General features: G+C 46.3%; 1 protein-coding gene across 5 annotated transcripts in view; it reads left to right on the top strand.

Moving 5' to 3' along the window:
* The window catches only part of LOC123025758 (carcinoembryonic antigen-related cell adhesion molecule 5-like), a 38,329-nt gene that overhangs the window by 434 nt on the left and 22,964 nt on the right, over positions 1–14,931 (top strand). Inside the window, exons 1-2 of one of the 5 annotated variants that reach the window (XM_044434740.1) lie at positions 90–251; positions 5,008–5,373. In XM_044434740.1, the coding sequence (XP_044290675.1) occupies positions 167–251; positions 5,008–5,373 (451 nt within the window). In that variant the 5' untranslated portion in view covers positions 90–166. Of the gene's footprint in view, positions 1–89; positions 252–550; positions 572–5,007; positions 5,374–14,931 lie in introns of those variants that run through there. The other 4 variants (XM_044434736.1, XM_044434738.1, XM_044434739.1 and 1 more) reach the window with 4 other exon arrangements.

The following is a 14,931-nucleotide window of genomic DNA, read 5'->3' as shown; positions in this document are numbered from 1 at the left end:
GGCCGGCCCACCGGAGGGCGGCGCCGGCGAGGGCGAGGGCAGGGGCCGGGGCCGGGGCCGCGGCGGAGGCAGCTGCAGGCGCCGAGCGCGGCCGGGCGGACTGCGAGGCAGGCGGGCGAGCGAGCGAGCGAGCGAGAGAGCGAGCGAGACGCCCGCAGGCGCCACGATGGGAGAGACCCGGGCGGGGCGGCGGCCGCCGCCTTGTCGCCAGCCGGGCTGCGGGGGCTCCTGGCCGGCGACGCTCCTCGCAGGTGAGCGGGAACGGGCCGGTGCGTTTCTGTGCCGTTGGCCGGAAGGCGCCTGTGCGCAAAGGCGAGGGCGAAGGAAAGGAATCACCCGGGGGCTGCCCCGGAGCGGCTTTGGCGAGGGTTCCACCCGGGGGGCCCTTCGGAAGCCCCCCGTCTCCTTTTCTCTGTCCCCTACCCCCCCCGCCCCCCGCGGAGCTTCTTTCTCACGTTACTGGGATATACAAGAACAAGCGGCCCTGATTCCAGGGGTGGCCGAAGGGGGTGTAGGCACGGACCTTTTCAAACTTGCTACAGAACAGATCATTCCGTTCACCTGTCCTCAGGTGAGTTTAAGGGCAGTCTGCCCTGCCTTTCGGCAGCGTGACTGCAAGAGCTTCGCACAGGCAGCCGCCTCTCCATCATGGAACTGGGAATGGTGGGGGTGGTTTTAATTAAAAAGCAATTGATCTGTTATTTTTGCCTGGATGGAGAATAAGTTGCACAGGTTTCTGCCTTTGGCCAGCTGGGACATTATGAACCTTGGTGTTGGGGGAAGAGGGGATTTGTACTGGCTTGCTTGGGCCAGTATCTAAATATTCTAATACTGGGAGCACGTGCCCTGCCAAAGAGTCCTTTTTCTTTCGGCTGTAGGACAAGCCTCTTTCCATAGTAGATGGAATCAGGATCAGGCCAGAGCTGGCGGACTAGATTAATAGGGAGCAAAGAGGCCGGTGAGACAGAAACAGGTTAACAGGTTGATTTTGTATAGGCTGGAGGGAACCCTCATCATGCAGATATTGACATGAGACGAAGCTTTCCCCGTTGGGCAGAAGTAGCCTGTGGAATGCCCAGGCTCACTTCCTCTAAGCCAAAGGTGCGCATGCAGTTGGCTGGCCGGTGCCCCGTGACCTCGGATGCCCCTGGTCTCTCGCCACGGAATTCTGCTGCACAGGAATCCTAAGTTTATACTCTTTGGCACCAGGCCGAAACCTTAAATAAAAGGGTTTCGGCCTGGTGCCAAAAAGTTTAGTTGCTCAGTTTGGTTTATTGTTTTGTTCTGTTTTATTATTGAAATTGTTGTTTTAATTGTCCTTTTAAATATTGTAAGCCGTCCTGAGATCTTGTAGAATAGGATGGCATACAAAAGCTTTTAGTAAATAGATAAATTATTTATTTATTAGATTTATATCCCACCTCTTTTCTTATAAAGAACTCTTTCAACCTCCTCCTGTTCTCATTTTCACCCCCACAGCAACAACCCTGTGAGGTAGGCTGGGCCAAGAGTCTGTGACTGGCCCAAAGTCACCCAGTTGGCTCCATGGCCGGGTGGGAACTCGAATCTGGATCGCCTGAGTCCCCACCCCGCACTCTTAACCACTACACCACACTGGCTATCCTGTTTGTGATTTTCATGCTGGAAAGAGTGATAAAGATAAACTGGGGGGAGAGCGAAGACCATCATCCACTGTGAGTGATAGGGAGCAGGAATTCCCCGCAGGAAAGAGTAACTACGATGCTTGTGTTGTGCACGCTTCTAAAGGATTCACTCCTTTTCTGGGAATCCCCAGCACATTTTTTTTTTTAAAAAAAACAAACCTACCAAGTTATCTGAGAGAGCAGAATGTAGTTCCATGGAACTGAGTGGAAGCTGCGTCTGCAAAAAGCAAAAGAATTTTGACTGCCTAAACAAACATGATGTGGAAAGTGGTGATACAGTCATTGAATCATGGACACACCCTTCTTCAGAAAGTTTGGAGCGCTTCATATTAGCGCTCAGTTAGTTTAGCCAGGACAGTAGTGCTGGGGAAAGGAGTACCAGTAATTCTCACCGACCATAAATTACTCCCATTAGCCCCACCTGGAAAAAGAGCACAACATGAGCTGATCCGATCCCTGTTCTCCCCCGGCATCTCTCATCTGGATCCCCATTGTAAAGTTTGCTGTCTTTGTTCTTGAGGTTTTCATCAATGACATTTGACAATGGGTGAATAATATTTACAGGGTGACAACTGGCAGTGCTGCCTGTTCCTTGCCCTGGAACAATTAATACAGTGCACCGGATTAACCGGAGTTCTGTGCTGACAAAAGCTGGGTGCTGTGGCTTGTATCGGTTATGCAAATGAAGTATGTTTAAATATGCTCCTTTTATGCTGCACCTTCTAGACATGGGCAAGGAAGATGAGTTATGCCGAGCCTCTTTCTTCCTGTACTTCCACATGAATGCTAAAGCACCTGAGCAGGAAGCTTTAGGGCCTGGTTCTTCCGACCTGTCGCCACAGCTGGGCTTTTGCACTGACCTCAGGCCAGGCGCTGAAAGAACTGGATGAGCTCTTTGGTGCAATGATTGGTGGGCTGGTGTTTGGGGGACCACAGTGGAAGCACTGTTGGGGTGCTCGTGAGAACAGACCCTCTTGGTCTGCGGGAGGGCGTGCTCGGAAGCTGAGAGACGCTGGCTCAGAATGGCTGCTTCGTCTTGAAAAGCTCTTGAGACAGGGTCTTCTGCAGCACCTGGGCCACCTTGCTCAAGTGGTTGCCCTCCGGAAGTGCTGGCCTACAGCTCCTCTCACCGGCAACCCACACGGTTGTCGGCCCTACTGACTAGGCATGACGCCAGTTGTGGGATAGCACATCTGGAGGCCCCCGGTTGTGTATAGCTGCCCTTGAAGGTTCCTCTTCTGAATGAGGAAATTTCCTGCTTTGGTTGGTTGGTTTGTTTGTTTGTTTATAGCACTTGTATGCCATCCCATCGCAGAGCCTCAGGACGACTTACATAAATAAAACATAATACAGATAAAATCCAGATTCACCCTGGCTGCATATTAAAACCTATAAACTGATATTAAAAGTTATTAAAATATTGTTGGAATAAAAAGGTCTTCGCCTGGCGCCAAAAAACAAATAACGACAGCTCCAGGCGGACCTCTTTGGGGAGCGCATTCCACAGGTGGGGTGCCACCGCAGAGAAAGCCCTCCTCCGGGTACTTTGCCTCCTGATGTCTCTCCCGGAGGGCTCCCGGAGGAGGGCCTCTGCTGCCAATCTCAGGGGGCAGGAGGGTAAATACAGAAGAAGGCATTCCTTTAGGTATCCAGGTCCCAAGCCGTTAAGGGCTTTATAGGTAATAAGCAGCACCTTGATTTGAGCCCGGACTTCAATGGGGAGCCAGTGAAGCTGGTAGAGGACTGGGGTTATGTGAGAGTAACGCCCAGTCCCCGTCAGCAACCTGGCTGCTCTATTTTGCACCATCTGAAGTATCCGGACTGTCTTCAAGGGCAGCCCCACGTAGAGCGCGTTACAGAAATCCAACCGGGAAGTAACCAATGCATGCGTCACTGTCGCTAGGCAATCGTCCTCCAGGTAGGGATGCAGCTGATGGATTAACCGAAGCTGAAGGAAAGCGCTCCTCGCCACCACTGTCACCTGAGCTTCCAGGAACAGCTCTGGGTCGAGGAGCACTCCCAAGCTGCGGACCCTGTCCTTCAGAGGGAGTGCAACCCCATTCAGGGCAAGGTCCAAGTCACCTACTCAGGAGCTCGAACCACCCACCAACAGGACCTCCATCTTGTCTGGATTGAGCTTCAGTTTATTGGCCCTCATCCAGCTCATTACCTCAGCCAGGCACTGGTTCAGTACAACCACTGCCTCACCTGGATCAGTTGAAAAAGAGAAGTAGAGCTGGGTATCATCAGTGTACTGATGATTCCGCAGCCCAAACCTCCTGATGGCCTCTCCCAGCGGTTTCATGTGGATGTTGAATAGCAAGGTTTCTTCCTCCTGGTTGAGTTGCAAAGGGAAGAGCCAATTCTAGAAGGCCCAGGGAACTCCTTCCTCTGCAGGCATGCTTTTGGCTTCAGTTTTGCAAATAGATAAGGTCAGGCTGGGCTTTTTTGAAGATTCCAGTTCAGAAGGTATGTAGAGAAACAACTGAATTCTGCTCTCTGTACAAAAAAATTTCTGCTCACCAAGCAGGAATCTGAGAAAAGATTCCGGGCTTGTCTCCTCTCCAGTTCATCTCTGTGTGTCAGGATTTCAAACAGCATAGTAATTGTGTGTGTGTGTGTGTACATGTGTAGGTACAAATCAACTTTCTATATTATCTCATTGTGCTGATTTCATAGGATCATAGAATCATTTTTCTGTATGCAGGCTTTTAAATACTGTCCTCCATAGCTAATTTGATTCTCAGAATACAAGATTAAAAATAAGGCTAGATTAAAAATACAATAAAATAGCAAAACAGTCACCTTGTATTACAATAACAATGCATTTCCGCAGTCCCACACTTGAGCCAACTAACAAGAAAAGAAATAAAGTAAATGATAAAAGTAAAATAAACATAAACATCTAAAAAGAATGGCTTAAATAAACAATGACTACACAGTTCTGCCTGGTGTAGCACCTCTCCTGGAGGCCAAATTGAGCTGTGTTTCTCAAGATGTCAGGGGGGTTTTATCCTTTTGCAATGAAATGGATTTATTTGTATTCCATTTTATGCAATTATTTAGCCACTCTGGGCTCCTTGTGAGGAAGGGTGGGGTATGTATAAAGATATGTTCTGATTTATCATGTCTTCATAATCACAACTGATTATGTTCAGTGTCACGGTATTGTGTACATACTTTTTGGAAGAATGAGACACCTGTATAAATGAGGGATAGTTTTGGTTGGAGCGTCTGACAAGCTCATTAAGAGAGTAATCTGTAATGGGGAAAGCCCAGTTCTTGCTGCCCAGAGGGGACTTTGCTGGAAGTGAATGTTTCATTCTTCTTTTCCACATTGCAGCCGCCATCCTCAGTTCCTGCCTCCCGCTGACTCAAGCCCAGGAAGTAATACCCATCACATGGACACCCCAATATCCAAGAACAGGACAGAATATGACCCTAAAAGCAGGAGGAACCTTGGAAAAGGTTGTCAGCTGCAGCTGGTTCCGAGGGACAGTAACTGATGTGACAAAGCGGATCCTTGTCTATTACTTACCTCCAGTTGCTCAAGGGCAAGTTAATGGACCTTCCTATACTGGGCGAGAGACGGTGGGCGCAGACTGCTCCCTTCACATCCGTAATTTAACATTAAATGACTCTGGAAACTATACTATGTCAAAAGAAGGAGGTGTGACTGCAGTTGGCCACGTGACCATAGAGGTCTCAGGTAGGATTCACTTGTTCTCAGCCGTTCTGACTCCTGTGTCCCACCCAGAGTTCATCCTAGAATCCCCTCTGTTCTGACTAAAGATCAAAGAATTTATCAAGCTGGGGTTCATTCAGTTTTTCATTCTCCCAAGCTTAAATTTCTTTCGTTACAGATTTGCATCAATTTCCATTTTTTAAAGAATTCTGCATGAAAATGTTTACCAATGCTTGCATACATTTCTTCCAATCTGTGGATGTTTGTACACACATTTCTTAATATACCCTTTTTTCAAGCCATTTTTCCTAACATAATGTGTTTTTGTAAGTTAGTTTCACCATTCTATGCATTTTTGTACAGATACCTATACAGGAAACTGTATAGACGAATTGAAAGGGGGGAATAGGAAAGGATGAGTGTTTTGATTCATGTAGAAATTAATGCAAACCAGATGATTTTTTTTAAATCTTCCCTTCCTTAAACCACCGAGCCAACTTCCTCATCCGCAGGATCACAGGTACACTCTGTGTCATGGTCTGTGTTTCAGAGTACATACTTTACCACTGTCAGCTAAAAAGCACAGTCAGGCATAGCAGGTGAACAACCAACCAAAGCTGCATGAGGAAGAAGGGAACAGGTCTCAGGATAATTTATATCCTTCAAAGGAGGTGGAGTTTTGTCTTCTGAGGCATCATTTCTCAGTGTCTTTGGGGCCCACTTGCTGAAGGGGCCCTGGCCTCCTAGACTTATTATCGAAAAGAAGCTGATTCAGCCAAATAGAGAATGAAATCCATGTCTGAGGCTGTCTAAAATGCATCTTTGCTTTAAGGAAACGGATATGCAAAATATATTATCATTATGAGGCATTTATGGTTCTAAATGAAAGAAACTGTTTTCCATGCTTCCGGTCTCATGCAAAAGGGAGTGGGAGAGAGATGGGGCCGCTCATTCCTGAGTTTCCCATTTCTGACCAGTTGAGCTGGCTTGTCTCATTAGCCTGATGAAGCTTGTCCTGGGATGTCTTCACGGCAGGCTGAGCTTGCACAGGGTTGTGTCTCTGCCCCTGATAGATGGAGGGCCATCAAAGAGTCTGGGCATCTGTGCACTGGGAAGGGGTTGGGGCACAGAGTGAATGGAAGCAGGAGGCATCCAAAGTGTTGATGCACTCAGGAGTCGCTGCAGCCCTTTATACATGGCAAACCGGCGGGTCCGATTCATACCGTGCGGCATGTCCTGCCACAATTATGCAGTCCTACAAAGCTGTGGCAGGCCAGGAAAGGTGGATTGGTTGCAAATTAAACTCCCTTCAGTACATGATCCTTTTTAACTCGTTATCAGCTGTCTACAGTGTGCAAATTGGACCACCTTTTCTCTCTCCCCTGGTTTGGAATGTTGACCCAGGTTCCTTTATTGTTTCGTTGGTGATCAGCCACCTGATTCATCCTTCTGAGCAGAAAATTTCTTTTCCTATTTGCAGGACATACCATCCTGCTTCACTCAGAGAGCATTCCTTTCTGTCATTCTGTGTGATGTTTCTTTCTGGAGCTTTGTGGAGCTTTGACTGTACAACCAGAAGATGTTCTGGTCGATTAACCTCTTGCCCAAATTTTCAGAAAACTTTGGGGGAGCCAATTAAGGGACAGCTCGCATTCATACCCAAAGCCTCATGGGTTACCTGAATAACTTACTTTGCACTCCCTGGAAATGGACACGTCCTGACCAGATGACCTAGCCAAGGTGTCTTGCTGAGAATGGGGTGGAGTTCTTGTAAGCTGTGGTAGATGGCACGCCAAAATGGCAGCTGGATTGCTCTGTGTGCATCCAGCTCTTGGTGCAGAATGTTTTAAAGTGAACAGGAAGTGGTAACGGTACCAGGCCATAATCAGAAACACCCCTAACATAGGTAGAAGCAGAGTTTGCTCCACTCCAAAGCCGTGTGAAGATGCTCTCTCAGCCGTTGATGCTTAGGCATCTTTCAGAGTGGCCGATCAGTCCCATGCGGTGCAGTCCGCAAGGAAATTACCCTGCAGGACTTAAAACTGCCCCTGGTTCAGAGCCCTGGTTCTAGCAGTCTGCTGTCCTCCAGATGTTTTGGATCACAGCTTGTGGGATTCCTGATCACCGATGGGCGCTGATGGGAGTGGAAGTCCAAAACTTCTGGAGGGTACCAGGTTGGGGAAGGCTTACGATCCAACAACCTGCCTCCCACAGTGGTCAACTAGAAATGTCCAGAAAGCCTTCAAGTTTCCTGCTCTTGCTCCGCAGAAACCAGTGTTCAGTACATGGCTGCCACTGAACATGGAGGTTCTGTTTAGTTGTTGGGGCAGCAGCTGTTGGCAGGCCTCTCCCCCTCACATGAATGCGTCCTCTTTTAAAGCCATCTCGGCTACCAGCTGTTGCCACACCCTGTGAGACTATGCTCCATCAATTATCCATTGTGCAATGTATAATTCAACTATCTTTTCCCATAAATAAACAAGGGAAGTTTATCTAATCAGAAGGGTGTGGGATGGCGATTTTGTGGACTCTGCCTTCTCTTAATATCATACTGCTTCTGGGAGTTTCCATCTTTGGCACCAGCAATGTTTGGAGCTGGCCCAGGCTGTAAAAGGTGGCATATTCCCACCCCAGGAAGGATGTAATGCAGTTTTGCTTAATTGAATTAGCAGTGGGTGTCCTGCTGAATTTGGAAGTGGGTTCCTGCAATGCTGCAGAGACCCAGAGATCTGGATTCTAGCCTCTGTGTACTAGTACAGCGTGTGTGCCCAATTTATTCTTGGTCCTGCAGTGTACCTTTATGATTACAATATAGGTGTTACAAATTTTGCTGTGGGTGCAAGTATGTTATAACTTGGATTTCCATGAGTGGAATTCTACAAATCTGCATGTTTCTCAGTGAGTTTTTGTTTGGTAAATAGTAACATGTGGATTAGTGGCATCTTAATGCAAATAGGAGCTTTCAGAAACTCTAGAAAATTGTGCATGTGTGATCCACTTTAAGGTCTCATAATCAGATCAAATCCCTGGTCATTAACTTGTTTTCTCATTGTTGGATTATTGATTGATGGCTTGTGGCTGTAGGTGGGAATTCTCTCTGTTTGGTCTGACACTTTAAGGTAATGGGAGTTGATACAGCAGTTCTGCCTGCGACTGCCCATTCACACAGGCAAAATGGTGCCCCTAAGTCATTAAATGAAGAATATGCATGATAAATCAGCCCAACCTTTTCCTGAGAGCAGAATTTCCCTGGGCAGATTCCATGGAGGTATTTTGGTGGTTCTGTGCTTGCTGGTACATGTCTGTCTTACTCATCTGCTCTGTGTGAAATGGTTTTTCTTACACGTTTTCATCAAAAGTTGGGAAAATATCCTCTTTTTCCTGATAGGGAAGGAAGTTGATGTTCTTGTTTCTCCAATTTTTATTTCTTCTTGTTTCTCCATCTATGGAATGCGCTCCCCAGAGAGGTCCGCCTGGCGCTGTCGTTATTTGTTTTTCGGCGCCAGGTTAAGACCTTTTTATTCCAGCAGTATTTTAATAAGTTTAATATTGTCTTTTCTATGTTTTTAATTGCAGCCAGTGTGGGTCGGGAATTTTATTTATATTATTTATATTTTACATTGTAAGCCATCCTGAGGCTTTTTTGCAAACAGGAAGGCATATAAATATTTTAAATAAATAAATAAATAAATAAATAAAATTTTAGACAGACAACAGGATGGTCACAGGGTGCCGTTGATGTGAACAGGGCAATAGAACAACAACAAGAAGCAACTTCAAAATGGTGCTGAAACTTTAATATAGCAAACTTTAATAAAAATGTCAATTGTCTGATATATGTTGGTGGAAACCTTCAGTGCCAGTGAAATGATAACAAGCATTAATCCAAATGACATACTGTAAAATTATGTATGGTGCAAATGATGTGTAAAGCTCACAGCAGGTTGTAAAAATACATGATCAGAATTAGCTTTAAAATTTAAGCTGCAATTTTATAACACTTTCCTGGGAGTAAACCCCACTGACTGTCATAGAACTTTCGCTTTGGTAGAGATTCAGAGGATTGTACTATTAGATTAATCCAGTATAATGCACCATAGAAAACGGAGCATATTATTATTGGATATTGCTATTTTGTAGATACCTTTCTAAGAAAAAGACCAGGTTTTTTAATTGTAAAAAGGTGGAAGTTAAACACACAAAATCATTACAAAACAGTTACAACTATCCACTGAAATACAGCCAACACATAAACAAGTAAACAGCACCAACACACATACACAGTTTGACTGATGTGTTAAAGTCCATCATATGTCATCGAATACCTGGGAAAGCCCCTTTCTCTTCCCTGGTTAGACAAGAGGCAAACCTCGCCTTAATGAAATAGACCTAAAACTATAGCAGAATTTAAAACAACAACCTACTATAATCAGAATTGTTTTCAATTGTGTCTTCCAATTATGTCTCTTACATGTAAACTCAGGCAATGAATAATTTTATACTGGCCTTTCGGAACCCACTAGTACCAGTCCAGGTGTTTTGGACCACAGGTTTCATCATCTCTAACCTTTAGCCACGGGTGCCAGGATGTTCGTTCATCTTGTTTCATTGGAATTGTGGTTTGTTATTCTTTCACTGCCACTGAGGAGGATTTCCATCGGACCTCATTCCTCTCTCTGCCTCCCTCCCTTTATATTCTACAGCTTTGATGCTCCCCCTTTCCTTTCTTTTGTTTAAGCAGAGTGAACCTCGCCTTAGGCAGGGTGTGCCAGGCCCACTCCAGGCACCTGGATTTGGGCTGCCATTAAAAGGCAGCCTTTGGTTAGCCAACAATTCAGCTTCATCGTTACAGCTTAACCAGCATTTGTGCTGCCCTCTGGATTTTCTTCCTCTGGCTTCAAAATGTTCTGCTACCTCTGGGTGTGTGAAGGCCATCCAAATTGATGCTTTGCCTCATGGCAAAACTTAAGTCTCCCTCTGAAGAGGGTGTGATGGTTACAGGACGAGACTACAGGACCCATTTCTTTTCCCTTCCCATGTTCCCGCACTTGCCATGGTGTCTTCCCACCGATAGAGGTTCTGCCCGAGCCCTTTCCTCATTGACTCCATCCAGCTGACTCGCAACGCCACCTTCAAACACACAACTGTCTGCTGGTTCTGGATTGGAGAGCCTCTCCCAAGTAGCTCTTGGATTCAGCTGTCCGACAGTCATCAGACTCTTGAAATCCAAGCCATCAACGGCAGTGATGCGGGGGACTATCGCTGTGAAGGGTCCAATCCAACCTCCAGCAGAAGGAGTGACAGCATAACTCTTGTTATGTTCTGTGGGAGTAACTGGTTCTCACCACCATCACTTCAGCCTGTCCAGATTCTTCCCTGCTTCTGTACCCTGGGATAGACTGCCCCACCCGCACCCCTTGCCAGGGGCTTCAGGTTGTGGAAAGGGCTCCTTTGCTTGCTGGTTCTTCTCTGTGTTGGCTTTAGGGGTTTTCTTTATTTATGCAGCCAGAAAGCCAAGCGATGCCCCCTGTCTTGGCTGATATAAAATGTCATTTCTTTAGCCTCAGGAGCTCATTCCAGTGGTCCAGGAGTGAAGTTCAGGAGTTCCAGCTCTGCTGCTCTCGGTCATTTCCTTTGCCTTCTCTTTCTCTCCTGTGGTTAAGTTGGAGAGAAGGCGCTTTGTTTAGTTGGAAGGTGACTGGTCTCTTGTTGGGCTTTTCCCTTTCACAGGCATGCCACAGTTTGCTGTGCTCCCCACAGAGGTTTCTCCGTGCAGCCTCTGAAGTCGAACATCTAAATTGTGGTTTGCACTGGAGCAGCGCAAATACAAGTCTGTTCAATGAAATAAAAATTGGCATCCCTTGACAGGCTGGTCTGCTCTAATTGTTGCATCCTTTTCTTGCATCAGTATCCAGGATGCAGATCAGCGGGTCTTTGATGTGTGACATCAGTTTTATTAAAATCTCAAGCTACAGTGTTTTATAAATCTGTTCCTAAATGGCTTTTCAAAAATCACAACTAGTAGATTTTTAGGTGCCTTAAAATTAGGACTTTGATGATGATGATGATGATGATGATGATGATGATGATGATGCTGGGAAACTGTACAGTTCCTTCCTTGAGAAGGTGCCCCAGTGCTAAGCTGATGGCAGGAAAATAGCATGCCTGGGGTTGATCCAGGCCACCGAGACCTTCAACAATTTTGCATGGCATCTTTGTTCCATCGCAGGAGTGCTCCTGCCCTACCCACCATGCCTTCCCTCAGGACTGTTGCAGGGATCCCCCTTTGGTGGTACTGTAACTACCCCAGATTACTCCAGAGAGCTGGGACCCCCCTCCTTGTTTTTCAGTGGCCCCTTTGAATCCTGTCCTGGGCCATCACCTGAGCTTCATGCTGCTGCTTCTCCACCATCCGCTGGAAAAGAGGCAGAACCAAACCTACCACAAGGCTTGCTTAGATGGTAGATGTTGGGTACCACTCAGGAGTACCACTTGGGTACCACTCAGGAGTACCACTTGGGTACCACTCAGGAGTAGAGATTCTGATTTGGTATATTTTTTTCATGGTCTAGGGAGGCTCCACTGCCTTTGGTGTTCTGCTATGGTGTTCTGCTATGGTGTTCTGTTATGGACACCATAAATGTCTTTACCAAAAGCATCAAGGAAGCAAATGAGAGCTGGGAAAATTCCTTGAGATTTTCCTGGTGTCTGCCATCATCGAAACATGCTCTCATGGGCCATGCTCACATGCAGCTCTTAGAAGAATCCTCTTTGTGCTCTCTTGCCTGAGAAGAAATCATCCTTGGAGGCTTTAAGAAGTCTTCTTACAAGACAAGCTCCCTGACTTAGAGGTTCTGTTTTAACAAGCCCATTTTCAAGCTGAGCAAATATCCGTTTAATGGAGAGTTACATTGACCAAACATCCTATATTTTCCAAGCATGTTTAGAGATATTTTCCCACTCCCTCGCCCCCCCCCCCCCCGGAAGAGATTCTGAAGCAACTCAGGGAACAAGATCAGTTTGGAGTTTGGCCGCTCCAGTTCTCGCTGCTGCAGTCTCAGTGGGAAATAAAAATGCAAAGACAAAAAACTTGGGCCTCGTGTCAGGGTGGCACCGAGAAGTCAAAGCAAGATGATCCCTGGCATGGTTATGTTTTCTTCTCCGTCGTCTATTTCTCATTAACTTGACAACCATTTTATTTTGCTGACGTCAGAGAGAGATTGCTGGCACTAGCCGCTGTTTTTCCCTTGGGTGAAAGGGCAACGAGCAAGCGGCAAAGACTGGAGTTTTGACAGTTCTTTAACAACTGGAAGAAGCTAAAGGTCTGCTCTGGTAGACGTCTGCACGAGAGGGATCTAACTTCTGGGTGTTGGCCAGGCTGGGCTGAGAAGGAAGGGGAAGGCGATGCAGGAAATCTGATTTGAGAGGGTTGAGCAAATCCACAGTATTTCTTTACAGTGGTATGCATCTTAAAATTACAAGAAAAAATAGATCAATTGCATAATAATATGTATAGACACTGCTGAGGCCATGTTTCTTGGAACCCAAACAAACAGATGTGTCCTCAACAGAAGCTAAAATGCAGTTTTGCTGGAATTTGACAGGGAGGAAGTTCCAAGGGGCAGATTTTGCAAAGCTAAAAAATCTCCTAAAGGCTGTTTTAGGTAGCTGTGTCCATGTACACTTCCTTCTTCACTCCAGTAATAACCTTAAATCTGGCGGTTCCTATGATAGTATTAAAAACCTATGAAGATTGTTATTTCAATGTATGCAAACAACCCCTCCATGTCAGTGGGGCAGCCAAAGTCGAGCATCAAAAGAACTTTTCAGCCTATCATTATAATTATTTTACATGCAAGAGCTGGAAAAGTAGGCTCAAGAAAGCCTTGCGATCATTACAGCTTCTTATTGTCCAAACAGTAAATGTTTGTTTTACTGAGTATGACATACAGTGTGCATCTGATTTCTACAAAGCAAGTTCCCCTGATTGGTTTCTGGGAAAGTATGTTAGCTCTTGCTGCCTTCAGCAGCTTTCCTGCAACCCACCACACACACAGTTAGTTAGTCTTACTCAGAGTAAACCCAATGGAATCTAGAACCAACTCTCCCCTACACACACACACAGAGAGAGAGAGAGAGAGAGAGAGAGAGAGAGAGATGGTAACTAAAGGCGCAATTGCTTTTATGTTTGTGCAGAGATGCAATTTTGCCTTCAGAAACATTTAAATGAACTCTACCTGCATCTGTGTTTGTGATTGTTGTGCCCCCAACCTAAGAATGATGCACAACATCACTGGATGAGTGCCAAGGCCATCCAGACCCGACTGCCAGTTGCAGGGAATCCTGCATAAATGGAGGAAATCATCTAGAAAGAAAAGACAGCACCACCTCAGATCCTTAAGATTAAATTATCTGGCTGCAGCTGCTTTCTCTTCACTCCATACAAGAGGCTTGAATGAAAGCTGGTTCCCTCTGCCAGGCAGGGAAAGAGGGATTTGGCCAGGAAAACACCCGGTCCTTTCCCCCTCGCACTTTTAGCAGTTAGATGCTTTATTCATCTTCTCGCCTGTGAGCCACTTTTAGAGAATGTGATCTTAATGGCAGAATTCTGCAGAACTGCAGTTATGAGAAGGGGAAATTAACTTTGGCCAAGAGCAGCCTGAGTCATCCCATATGAGTGAAAGTCCTGTGCCATTTTCTGAAATACTTGCAGGAGCAGATTCTGTAGTAGCAGATGACCCTTACTTTGCCCTGTAGAAAAGCAATCGGCTTTGCTGGCATCACCTAAGATCAGTGTGGTTCTCTCAGCGGGCAGGTGCTGTAGCAACAGCGGTGTATGGAAGCAGTGCCCACAAAGGCTAGGAGAAAGTCTTCCTTTAAGCAGGTCTCTTTGTTCAAACGTGCTCATTTCCTGGTTCTAGGCTAGGCCCTGCAAGGAATCGAGAATCTGACCTGCGGCAAAACTCATGGCCCGTCTTAAACCTTGGTACCATTTCTCTGATCAACGCGGTTATCTCAGTTCGATTCTCTGTGCCTCACATTCAAAAGGGCCTGCAGACTTCCCTATGCCATCCTTCCCATGTGCCTTTTAGTATCAAAGGTGGCTCTGCCCCCCCCCCCCCCGCCCCACAATCTGTCCTTCTGCATCTCAGGAAGGGAACATTGATTTTCTATAATCAGATGCAACAGAACGCAAATGGCCGGCAAGGAATATTGTGTTATAGTTTCCAGCAGTGACTGTTCCCATGGCCAAGGTCCTTCATTATTTGCTCACAAATCGGTTTCATTCAGCAAAGTACTGCTCAGATCCTTGATAATACTTTGTTTTGCTGCACTGGATTGCCGTTTATAGCCACCCGCCACCCTCCAGCCATTATCATAAATCAGTTTGGAAGGAAGCACAGGAAGAGAACACAGAAAATACGGAACCGCAGCCGCTAAATCATATTAGCATGTGCATGGTCATAAGAAGTGGGAGAACAAAAGAGGAAAGAGGGGGGAAATGCTAGTAGAAGCGAACTGATTTGGAAGCAATGTAGTTCTGGGCATTGCTGGACCTCCAGGAGCAGCCCAGAAATTGAC

The sequence above is a fragment of the Varanus komodoensis genome, unplaced genomic scaffold (assembly GCF_004798865.1).
Source record: "Varanus komodoensis strain SLA01 unplaced genomic scaffold, ASM479886v1 scaffold29_1, whole genome shotgun sequence".
Lineage (NCBI taxonomy): Eukaryota > Metazoa > Chordata > Lepidosauria > Squamata > Varanidae > Varanus > Varanus komodoensis.
This window is presented reverse-complemented; position numbering and strand designations above follow the sequence as displayed.